Below are 12,200 nucleotides of genomic sequence, written 5' to 3' on the forward strand. Positions count from 1 at the left end.
AAGAAAAAAACTATGGTCCAAAGATCACATTATGGGATTAGAAAGTGTTAGGCACCAACCCCACCCAACAAACGCTAGTCTCTACTATTTCCCAAAAAAGGATTAGATTACTAAAAGACCTAAAATAAATAGTATAAAAAAATATATCCATACGATGATCGCAACGATTTATTCCCTCAAAATTAGTAGAATGACTCCCGTAAAATAATTCTCGTTTTGTTTCCATCACTCAATCCGCTTCGGATCTCAAAAATGAAGTACCTCTTTCTTAGATCTGAATATTTTCTAAATTTTTTTATGGATTGTTGAATATTTTTTAGAGATTTTCTGTGAGTTTTTCTACAAAACCTAGGGTTTGGATGATAAGTGGGGAGTTAGGAGATCAAAATCAGGGTTTGGGAAAGACTAGGGAGACTTTTTGACCTGTGAAATTAGGTTGTGGAGACTCCTATTTATAGATTTTTTTGGAAGAATTAGGGTTTGACTAGGTCTCCTTTTAGATAAGGTGAATTATGGTTTTGACTTAAGTCTTACTTGCACTACAAAAACGATAAGAATTAGAGGCCCAAAAATAAGGGCATTTTTGTAAAAAGCCTTGAAATATGGTATTTGGCTGCGTTTTATAGAGAAACGCCTCTTAAGCCCACGATTTTTTCTTTTTTTTTTCTCTCTAAATTGTTGATCAATTTTTAACGGCGTCTTCTCGTAACAGTCACAAAATCGAGAGCCATGGGAGGCGCTCTATCAAAAACCGCCTGAAGTTTTAAATATTCAGATCCAACGCCGATCGATTGGTGGCATTTTCAACAGAAACGCCTCTGAAGAAGGAAGAAGAGAGGGCTTTTTTGTTTACAAAATCTGAGATGATTTTCAATGGCCAATTAGTGAACCACCATTAGAAACCCCAAATCGAGTCTCCGCCCTTACACAGACGACGAATCGAGGCGTTTTCAATATGGATTCTTCGCGATTTTCAATTTGGCGGTAAGTTTTCGTTTCCTCTTCTCCTCCCTCACTCTCTCCCACTCCTACTATATATTTCTTTCCCATTCTCTAGTGGTCCCATTCTCTAATGATTTATCAAGGTTGAAGAAGAAGAAGAAGAAGAAAAATAAGAAGAAAGGAGGGTTTTTTTTCAAAACCCCAATCTGTCCATAGTAGGAACAGGTAATTTTTTTTTTTTTTTAACATTTTCTCTGTATGAATTGGTTTTGTATGAATTTTTTTTTAATCGATAGGGTACAACATTAATTTGAATTATTTTAATTTTTTTTTCAGAAAATTTTATTTACAATATTTGGTTGATCGGAGATAACCAAATCTCCAAAATTTTCGTTGTATTGTTCTTTCTAAATTATGTAAGTAGTCACCCCTCTTCTGAAACCCTTTGTTGCGCTATTTTTCAAAATTTTTTTAATATTTCTTTTAATTTGTTTATGTTTGATGGTAATTTGTACTATTTTTTGAAGAAAAATAGGAGGTGTTTGAATATAAAATATTATAGATGATATTTATATATGTAATGTACATTAAATCTTAAAATATTTTTATCAAATCGAATAAAGATCAAATTGGAACCGATAAAAAAATACTATTTTTCTATTGGATCAGATCTGAAAAGAATACATTATTTTGAAAATCTGTTTCTTTTTTCTTTTTTATTTTCATATTTTTATACTTGGGTATAATATTTTTCATTGGCACTATTATGATTCTAGATTATAAAATTAATTTCTAAAAATCAGTAAAGCCAAATTACATTGTAAATTTGGAAATTTAGTTTTTCAGAACCTGAAAAAAATAACCCAATTATTTTTGCTTGGTGAGGAGTTTGAGGAAAAGTTGAATCTATACTTCACGGAACTATTCCAAGCGATAATAACTTAAGTTTGACATTTTACATTAGGCCTGTCAATGGATAGCCGAAATCCGAATTCGAATTCGAAAAATCAGATATTATCCGAAATTTTCGGATATCGAATTCGGATTCAGATAATTTTATTTCTTAAATAAACTTCATCTGTGGATTCTGCATTTCTGCTACTTAATTGCATTTTTTTTTAAATTCCTGAATTTGTTATAGATCTTTTGAGTTTGTTATTAGAAATGTTCTTAAAAATATCTTTGAAAATGTCTTTCATTTGTTCTTTTATTCATTTTTGACAAAGTTTAAGAGCTCTAAAAGGATTGGTTATGACTTATGAGTAAGAGAAGAATAAATTGAAAATTGTCATAGTACCATCTTTTCTTTGACCATCTGATTTCTAGTTTAGAATCTTGTGTGTGTGTGTGTGTGTGTGTGTGTGTGTGTGTGTTCTAATATGATGTTTGGTGTATAATAAATAAAAATTAGTGTGGCAGAGAATTCAAGTTAGAATTCTGGTTTTTAGTTTAGTTGTTCTTTTTTACATGCAATCCTTAACAAGAAACTATATGCTGTGAACCAAAAAGAGCCCATCTTGTATCACACATTTTACCCACTTGTATGGATATATAAGAATCAAAATATGACGAATCACTTCTATGGATATATAGGATTTCATTTAACATTACAGTAAAATTGATAGTCACAAGCCACCTACATTTTCTTGAATGAGTCCATTTCTAATTTTATTTTTCTTAGTCTGTTCACTCATCCATATCAACATACTCATTTCAACTATCAACATGTTTCTCAACCACTTAACATTCAACTACATAAAGCATAGTAGCTCTAATTGTCGTCTTGTAAAAATTTTTCTTTTTATTTGGTTGATATGCATGAGTCATAGACACCAAAACCAAAACATAATACCTTGATTGCTAGGATATCTTATTACAACTAATTTGTATAACAGTCTGAAGTCACAACCAAACTCCACTTGTGAGTGTTAGGCTGCCATAACTCGTCCCAGACATTACATAATGTCTATACTCTCTACAACATACAACTTCAAGTGACGATGATTTATCCATTTTGCAGTAGTAGGCTTCTTTTTGTTGCTTGTGTAAAACTGAGACAGTAAAATTTGTGTTTCCTTTCAATTCATTTTACAGGAGGCAAGCCTTGGTCCACTTCTCTCCTGTTATCGTGCCTATGACACAAAGCTTTGGTCCACTTCTCTCCCAGCTCACATCATCTCCAATTATCTAGCTTGGGGTAAGTTTTGATCCATGATCCATATTATTACATCTTTGTACCCAAATTTCTCTTTAAAGTTTCGATCTCATTTATCGGATCTGTCTTTATCTGCAAATTGTGACGAAAGATTCAGGATTTCTACTATAACGAAGTGTACAATTAGTAAGATGGCTGAAGATAAATTACTGTCAAAAGGGAGAAAACACGTCACTCTTCGATTATGCTATGTGTCAAAGTTGTTATCGAATCTAATCCACTCTTTAATAATTTTTTTTTTTTAAGATTGAATTGGTGATGATTTTTTCATTTTTGACTTTTTTTGTTTGAAGTTTGTGATAGAATTACTCGAATTGCGAGCAGAAAATCCTTCATACCATGTTCTATTTATCCCCGGAAATCCAGGTTAGATGATGAAGGGTGTACGGACTTGATTTATTACCCTTTTTTAATTTTTATTTATGAGTCTTAATAGTTGGGGGTGGTTGTTTATTGTTGAAGGGATTGTTTCTTTCTACAAAGATTTTCTGGAATCAGTGTATGAGCAGTTTGGAGGATGTGCATCTGTGACAGGCAAGAAATGGGTGCTTTTTTAGATTCTCTTTTTGGCTCTTTAGAGTTGGAAATTTAGAATTTTTTTAATACTAATTACTTGTATTCTGTTGTGATCTTCACCAATTGGACACGTTACCCAAACAACAAAGGTACTCAGGTTGCACCAATATAAGCTATAAGTTAAAGCTTAAATAGAATAATTGTTTGTTTCTGAAATTAAAATGGCTGTAAATTGTAATGCCTTTAGAACTAACTAACATTTCAACTAATGGGTTTCTGATTTTGATGAAGAATATATGTGCCCTCTTGTTTACTATAAATTAAATTCCTCACACCCTATGTCCTTTTTCTTTCATTGTGTTTGTTTGGGTTTATTTTATATTTTTCTGAGACCGTCTTGTTTCTTCATGTATCATGAATGAGCACACTTTTATGAGTTTCTTGTTGCTTTGCACCCTTTTTGTTGTTACTTTGTGGAGGTTGTGTTATCCTCATTCCTCGTCATCTTACACACCTATCTGATTATGTTTGTACTTAATAGATGACATGTCTATCATGCAATTAGTCCATTCTTTTTTATATGATATTTGGGGCCCTACTTCAATTATGGACTAAACCAAAGTCTCATGGGATTGTTTCTTTCTACAAAGATTTTCTTCATGCTTGTGATTATGGGTATCTTTCTTTTTGTTGAAATTCTTGAATTTTACAGTTCAAGTTGAATCATAAGAGTTGACAATATTCCTTTCCATGAATTTTTCTATGAGAGTACTCACAAGGGGTGCTAATTGGATTAAAAAGTGTGAAGCACTCTAATGACATAGGACTCTGAATCAGTTTATGTGTAGGGGTGAGTTTTAAGTGTACTATCTTTAAGCATTTTTTGTCTCACTTCTAGAACGGGATATCAGTATCCAAAAATGTATGGGTTTATCAGTTCTGAATATTAATCATGGTCGCATTAGTTTCTCATGATTTTCTCCAATCCATGACTTAGGTGCTAGACAAATATTTAAAAAGATGGACGTAGGTGCCCTGGAGATTGGAGATTATCTTGGTACTCTCGTTATTTCACTCTCTTCTTATCTCCCCTATATTTTATGCTGTCTTTTACTTTAGTTCACCTTTTTTTGTGCTGTCATCTGTATCCCATTTGATTACTTTCAGCCATTGGAGCAATCTTTTCCGCAACAGATTCTGTTAGCACATTGTAGGTATGGAAGGATTTAAAAAGTTGTGTATCGTTTGAACTACTCAAAATAGGAATAAACAAAAACTATAGTTTATTTCATTTGCTGGTACAGGTGCTTAATCAGGATGAGACACCTCTATTATACAGTTTAGTCTTCGGGGAAGGTGTTGTTAATGATGCCACATCAGTGGTACTTTTTAATGCAATCCAGAGTTATGATCTCACTCACATCAATTCCAGCACTGCCTTGCATTTTGTTGGCAACTTCTTATATTTATTTACCATAAGCACATTGTTAGGAGTGTTTGTAAGTCTCTCTCTCTCTCTCGCTCTCGCTCTCGCTCGTTCTCTCTCTCGCTCGCTTTCTCTCTCGCTCTCTCTCTCTCTCTCATGTGTGTGTAAGATAAGCCTTCTTCTCTTTCTCTTGCAGACTGGTCTACTTAGTGCATACATTATCAAAAAATTATATTTTGGCAGGTTTGTTAATGACTTCACTGTTTACTTCTTATAGGCTATATCTTTAGGCTGATTTTTTTGTATTGAAAAATTTATTTCTCTATGTACCAAGTTAAATGCTGTTTTTGTTTCATTATGTTGTAACTTTCAGTGTTATCTTTACTTTTGGTACTTGGCATTTGGTAAAACAGTTTCCCTTAACATTCTAGGAGGTAAAATTGTAGTTGTTACCCCATAGACTGCAGACTGTCTACCAGCCTCAGTATAGCACATGTGGTGCATGTGCAAGAGAGTATAACCTACCATTTTGCAAGGCCCCACCCTGTCTATATCACATTTGGCACATCATCCTTGTAGTCTAACTGACACCACCTTCGGTTTTTTTTTCCATAAAAGCTAAACTCCATGATCTCAGTGAAGGTCATATGTTTGTTATCCCGATAAAATTATAATGGCTAAGTTCTGACAAATTCCAGGCACGCTACTAATCGTGAGGTTGCCTTTGAGTCTGAAGCCCTTGATGAGGTAACCTAACCTCCCCACCCCATTAAACCTACTTGTCAGATGGACTGGAAGACTCGAATAAGCTTTGAGCACATTCCCATTTTCACTGCTGAAATCTCTTCTTATGCTCCTCCATTCTTGGGTCCTCATATTCGCTTGTCTTGTTAAGGATGTGAACAGGCTTAATGTTAATGGGAGATAATAATTAAGAGTTGAAGTCAAATAGCTATAGGTCCTAATGTCCTGATATGTATTTTCCATGTTAAGGTTCTGATCTTTCTCTTTTCAACTAAGGATTTAAACAAGTCTATTTTTTCTTTCTTTTCCCGTACCTTCTGTAGTGTAGAGATGCATCCTAGTAACTACGAGGGAATTTTGGTGCTCCACACCCACATAAGATAAGGACACAAGTAATAAATGAGGGAATCTTGGTTTGACTGCACATACAAAAGCAAAAGAGTAAATTAATTGTCTGTAGTTTCAATTCTTTACGATTCCGATGCATATTTACATTTACCACTCTCATTTAATAAAACTCCCCTACCTCATTTATTCTTCTAAACTAACTCTAAACCAGTATATATGACACTGATGTCATAACTCACAGGTCACTGTTAAATCTTACTCCCACTCCAGATTCAATGCCATGTGATCTTCACTATTTCAGGTCTCATGGGACCTACAACACACTTTCATGATACAACTTTAACCACAAAATTTTATTCTGTAAAACTTGTCCAACATGCATAAGTGTAAAACTCCAATTGCATGACGTATGTAGCTTAACAGTATTTTCCAAATACAAATCTCAGTATTTTCCTCTGATTAACAGTAAAGTACAAAATAATGACGTATGCAGCTTTTATTCCCTTTGGATTTCGTGTTTTATCAATTGAGAAAGTTACTTTGACGATGACTTTGTTTGTGTTTGATCTTCTTCGAGATTTTTGTAGATTTTCTTCTCTTCGGACTTTGTACTTCATCGACTGAGAATGATTTATTGACTTTCGTCGTGCAAAGCTTGTTTATGAGCTTATGATTGGTAATATCAGTGATCCACATTTTCCTACTATTTATGTGCATCTTTATCGCTATTTGTTTACAGTGTACTTCCATTTCCTTCATGTCATATAGATTATACATGAACGTGTACTTATCCTATATCTTTGCATGTGTGCATTTCTTGTGTTTTATATTGTCTTTGAACTATTTTACTGTCAAACTCAAACTTGCTTGAAAGAAAAGGTTTAGAGAATAATCAAACTCAGGATTGAAATTTCTGTTAGTCTCAGATTATACTCATTGGTTTAATGGTCAAAATTGCTGGAATCAGCATTGGATTTGACCTGTTTCAAGAGGAAAATTAGAGTTTGGACTTGCTTCTCTAGAGCAGGGCCATGCTGTGTTGACTCAATCAGTGAGGTTCCAAGCATTGTTAAGCAGCAATATGTAGTAGGATAACTTCATGTCATAGCATGCATGGGTGCTACTAGAGTGTCCCCTCTATGTGATGTCATGGGTTCAATCCCAGGACATGCACGTCTGACTGATTGGTTCTATAGTCCCAACTTAAAACCATCTCTAGTACTTGAGAAATATACATATATATATAAACAGAAAATGCAACAAAATTACATGTATTCAAACAAATATTTTCATATAGTCCCTACGTAGACATATATGGATGAACATCTATGCAAATTATATATGGATTGTGTGTGTGTGTGTGCGTGTGTGTGCAAGCAATGGGTCAAACAGGTTCAGCATGTGGATAGGTCAACGAGTTTTGAACTCAAGTCGTAGGTTGCGGTATTAACACTCCACAACTTTACCAACTTAGCTAAGTTATTGGCAGCTTCACATGCACATTACATACACATTCACCCCTCAAACCTACTTGCTTCAAGAAATCTCTTAAAGAAAATTGAATCTGTTCTAACATCATCATCATCTAAGTAAGGATTTGGGGTCAATTAAATAATCGTATTCCTTCATTCCAATTTGTCAAGAACCACATCTTCTACTACTAAAAGTGTGTTCATATCTACTTTTCAGCATCTAAATCCACATTTTTTTTAACTGTTCTCTTGCATTTTTAGAACTTTCAGCTTGATTATTTCTTCTAATTGTGACTGTAATTAACCTTCATTGAACATGCCCTTAATCAACTTTTTCTTTGCTTTATCATGTATTGGAAGTTGGAAGTTGGAACTACTACTATTTATTTTTTTTCCCGAATTCCTTCATTTCTAGTTTTACCTTTCACGGTCTTTCCAGTCATCCATCTCTTCCATGCTCAACTTGTTAACATGCCCTATATCAGAAGCATCAAATTTGACTTGAAATGTCAACAACCTGACTACTCACATAAATAGCAGGAAATACATTGTTGTTAGGTATAAAGCCAGCAAAACCAGCTCAAATAACATCTACAACTAACCAAACTAACTGTCAATCTATGTAGGAATCACTACAAACAGCCCAACACTGTCATTCAGCAATATGTATATTTTTGTGTTATTTGATACTTTTTTATTTGGAGTTGCTGAGCCTTGTTTACAATTGTTTGTGGTCGGAGAACTCATATCTGTCCTTTTATTACCCGGTTCTTCCAATTTCACTTTCCTGCAGATAATGCCCCAGCTGCTCTCGTTGGTCTTTTTGGCGTAAAGAGTACGAAAGAAGTGCCAAGGATCTCTATTTCTTTCTTCAGGTAAATTTTCCTATGTTGTAAAGCAAAAACATTTAATCTTCAGCATTAGGAATCAAGGTTTTTTTTTTTTTTTAAAGAATTCTTGACTCCTTGTTAGCAGTAATCTGCTACTAGAGGTACCACTTTGTCACCGAATACTCAAATCAGTCTCTAAATTGCCATTGACATTACTAGGTGTGTTACGGCCAAGACCCATACCTTTATACCCCAAATCAATATCTAAGATAACCATTAACATTAGTGGGTTGTGTAAAAGCCAAGACCTATAACCATTATTTTTGTCGTAACTGTAACAGAACATTGTTATATGATGGTCGATCCAATAGCAGAACATTGAATTCAAAATTTTAAGTTTAGTAGAAATGATAGTAAATGGGTCACCATTACGACAGTTATATACAGTCTCCGATATTATTTAGATAATCCTCAAGTTAACCCACCAATTGACCGAATCATTGGTCTTATTGATTGGGTTCTTTGGGTAGTGGACTAGTGATATACATTTATAGAACATGTTGATTTTCTTGTCTTGAACTAGTTGATGATTTGGTGAAGTTCCAAACCTTAAATCATTTGTACAACTTATTGATTTTAGAATTAAAAATCAGACCCTCAGCAACAATTTAATTTGTTCATTTCTTGTTATGACATGGCAATGGCAGTGATGACGTGGCATTTGCGCTGAAGGACTGCCCCGAGTTACCTTGGTTGGCTAAGTACCTATGAATGAATTGAAGAGTTGGGAGGAAATACAAAATTCAATTCAACATTCATAGGAGATAATTTATCTCTGTTTTCATCTTTCAAAGCCTAGGTTTGAGTTTCCTGGACTAATAACTTTATTCTTTGTTTTCACTTAATTAACTTTGTTCTTTGTTTCAACTTCACATTCAATTATTTATCCGAAAAACACAACTTTGAGAATTTTAAATCTTTTGGTGCTTTTCCTCTTAAGGGTCCCATCTTAGAAGGGACATATATATATAGCAAAGAAATATCAAACTGATAGGAGTATCCTTAACCATCTAGTTCACTAAGATGATTCCTTCCCCATCATGAGCTTGAAACACCATGGCATGCTTATGCTGATTGTTAAGGGATTCAGCTTGAGTAACTTGTCTGTGGTTTCTCTGCATGTTTGATGGGTATTGTATGCTGCATATGTTACTAAATTTTAGTAGTCATTTTTAGGTTATAATTTGGTTATAATTTGTTTAAAATTCATAGAGTTAGTTTCTTTTTTTATATTGAAAATATTTGGGAGTCGCCACCTAGTTATTACGGTCTAGGAACCGATCAATGACTCTAAATGGATAAAAACTAATCTAAAACCAAAAAAACTGAATTCGGGGATCATGTTACGGGATTGGAAGGTGTTAGGCACCAACCCCGCCCAGCCAAAGCCGGTCTCTACTAAATTCCCAAAGATATCACATTGCTAAAAACCTAGATTAAAATAAAAATAAAAATTTCATACCTTTCCGATAGCAAGGATTTTGCTCCCTCAGATCTGACAAAAAAAGCTCCTTGTACTGTACTCACTTACTTCGTTCTGTCTCCGGATTTGACTTCAAATCTCCTTAATCAAGGTATCTCTTTGTTTCTGAATCTGAACTCTTCAAGTTTGTTACGAATTTAAGGGTATTTTTAGAAGGATTTTAGATGTTTTCTAGACTAAAATTGAAGGGGGGATGTTAGGTAAGGAGTTGGAGCTCCAAAACTAGGGTTTATGGGGGGATAGGGGAGCTTCTAGACCTACTTCTCCTAGGGTTTTTTATTTGATACGAAAATAGGGTGTGAGCACCTCTATTTATAGATGTTTTTAGGGGTTGATTTGGATAGAGTTAGTGTTTAATTAGAGATCTTTTAATTAGAGTTGTGTTTTAGTTAGACTTATTTTAGGTAGAATTGTGTTTTAATTAGAATTGTTTTAGGTAGAATTGTGTTTTAATTCAAATTATTTTAGGTGGAATTGTTTTCTAGTTAGAACTCTATTAGATAGAGTTATTATTTAATTAGATCTCTATTATGACTTTTGGTCTTATTTGATTGACTTTTAATGTTTTGACTTCAGTCTTAATTGATTGACTTTTAATATCTTGACTCCAGTCTTGCTTAATTGACTTTAATTTTGACTTCAGTCTCACTTGATTGACTTTAATACCTTGACTTTAGTCTTGCTTGATTTACTTTTAATTTTTGGAGAACCCCTTCCATTATTTCTTTAATTCTTTGGACCCCCAAATGGAGGGGTCCTTAAAGAAATATCCCACGAACCCTCAACAATTTTGCCTGAGAGTCCGATTGATCGATTTTTTAGGTTCAAATTTTTAAATTAATTTCATTAATGTTTCACTTTAATTATCTAATGTTTTATTTATTAATTTCGAATTTTTTAATTATGAAATTACGGTTTTGCCCCCGGAGAGGACTTTTCACATTTTAAGTCAGTTTTTAATGTTCTAGGATGTTTTAGAATCGGTTTTTCATAAGGAATTCAATGAGAATGTTGGTTTGTGTCATTTATGAAAATTTTTATGTGAAATGGTTGTGAACTTTATGAGGGCATTTTCGTAATTTTATCAAATTCTGTTAAAATTGGTGAAATGATTTATTTGGTTCCAATTTGTTATTTTATGTGTTCGAGAGAGTTTTCCTAAGCGTAACGTAGGCTCTAGGGTTGTCTTGAGGTTAGGGGTATTTTGGTAATTTGATCAATTTTTAGTGATTTTTATCGTGAAACTTCTTTTTAGTCTGCAAGATGATGATTTCTATGTTTCTGGGGTCGTATTTTCCTAGCGTAGCATGGTTTCTAAGGTTTTGTCAGTTCGAGATACCTCATCCGGGTTTCTGAAACACATCTGGTAACAAAATAAAGCAATAGAATACACATCCATCATTGGGAATCATTGCGATCGGGTTGACGAGTTCATTAATCAGGTGGATACAAAAATGGGGTATCTACAGATGCCCCTCTTTGGCAGAGGGTTGAAGCAAATTAGATAGCAAATCTATTTTGGTAGATAATGTGATATCCAAATGCCAAAGTTACTGACAGTTCATTTTGCAGCCTGATTTAGCAATTCGTCGGGATGTTCAGATCCTTGAGGGTAAAACTCTCCTCGAACTAAAAGGTTGTCAGGTCCTCGAGCTTGAACTCTCACTGACGATGTCAGATCCTCGAATTTTAGAAAATTCTCCCTGACTAATACAAAAGTGTACGTGTGTGCAATGGTGTGATGTTGTGTGAAACTGAGTAAAAATGTGCCAGGTCCTAGAGATCTTCTCTCACTGACAATAATGATTCAAAATTGAGATGCACTTATACAACGAAAACAATCATAGCAAGGTTTAACAAAGGTAATTGGAGTTATAACATTGTAAGAACTTCGTTAAATCCTATTTGAAATTCTTCTTTAGAGTTCGAAAAAGTTTGAGTCTCATTTATCGGACTGGAGCCTATTGTAGCCAAGCTTCTCAGGCTAAGGAACTTAAACAATCCTATTAATTCAATATGATTTCAAACAAAGCTGGAGTCTCGTTTCTCGGACTCTGGCTAAGGTTTACAAGAACTTAAACAATCCTATTAAAATTGGAGTCTCGTTTCTCGGACTCGAACTAAGGTTAATAGGCACTTCAAAAAGCCTATGATTCAAAATGTT

General features: G+C 34.0%; 1 protein-coding gene across 7 annotated transcripts; it reads left to right on the forward strand.

Moving 5' to 3' along the window:
* The first annotated feature begins 640 nt into the window (after positions 1 to 640).
* LOC147394111 (sodium/hydrogen exchanger 2-like) lies at positions 641 to 9,462 on the forward strand. 7 transcript variants are annotated; one of them, XM_086454540.1, is made up of 13 exons: positions 647 to 984; positions 1,086 to 1,167; positions 1,279 to 1,358; positions 3,037 to 3,139; positions 3,249 to 3,356; positions 3,451 to 3,523; positions 3,620 to 3,691; positions 4,671 to 4,730; positions 4,841 to 4,883; positions 4,978 to 5,342; positions 6,779 to 6,867; positions 8,457 to 8,538; positions 9,201 to 9,462. In XM_086454540.1, the coding sequence occupies exons 5-10, from the start codon at positions 3,342 to 3,344 to the stop codon at positions 5,015 to 5,017; spliced, it is 303 nt and encodes a 100-aa protein (XP_086310666.1). In that variant the 5' UTR covers positions 647 to 984; positions 1,086 to 1,167; positions 1,279 to 1,358; positions 3,037 to 3,139; positions 3,249 to 3,341; the 3' UTR covers positions 5,018 to 5,342; positions 6,779 to 6,867; positions 8,457 to 8,538; positions 9,201 to 9,462. The 7 variants fall into 7 exon arrangements, 6 of the variants coding, with proteins under 6 accessions (XP_086310669.1, XP_086310666.1, XP_086310665.1 ...); XM_086454539.1 differs by lacking the exon at positions 1,279 to 1,358 and having other exon boundaries at positions 4,978 to 5,172; positions 5,296 to 5,342; XM_086454543.1 differs by lacking the exon at positions 1,279 to 1,358 and having other exon boundaries at positions 641 to 984; positions 3,461 to 3,523.
* The last annotated feature ends 2,738 nt before the right edge of the window (positions 9,463 to 12,200 follow it).

Source organism: Akebia trifoliata, chromosome 9 (assembly GCF_017979445.1).
Source record: "Akebia trifoliata isolate Shusen 1 chromosome 9, ASM1797944v1, whole genome shotgun sequence".
NCBI classification, from domain to species: domain Eukaryota; kingdom Viridiplantae; phylum Streptophyta; class Magnoliopsida; order Ranunculales; family Lardizabalaceae; genus Akebia; species Akebia trifoliata.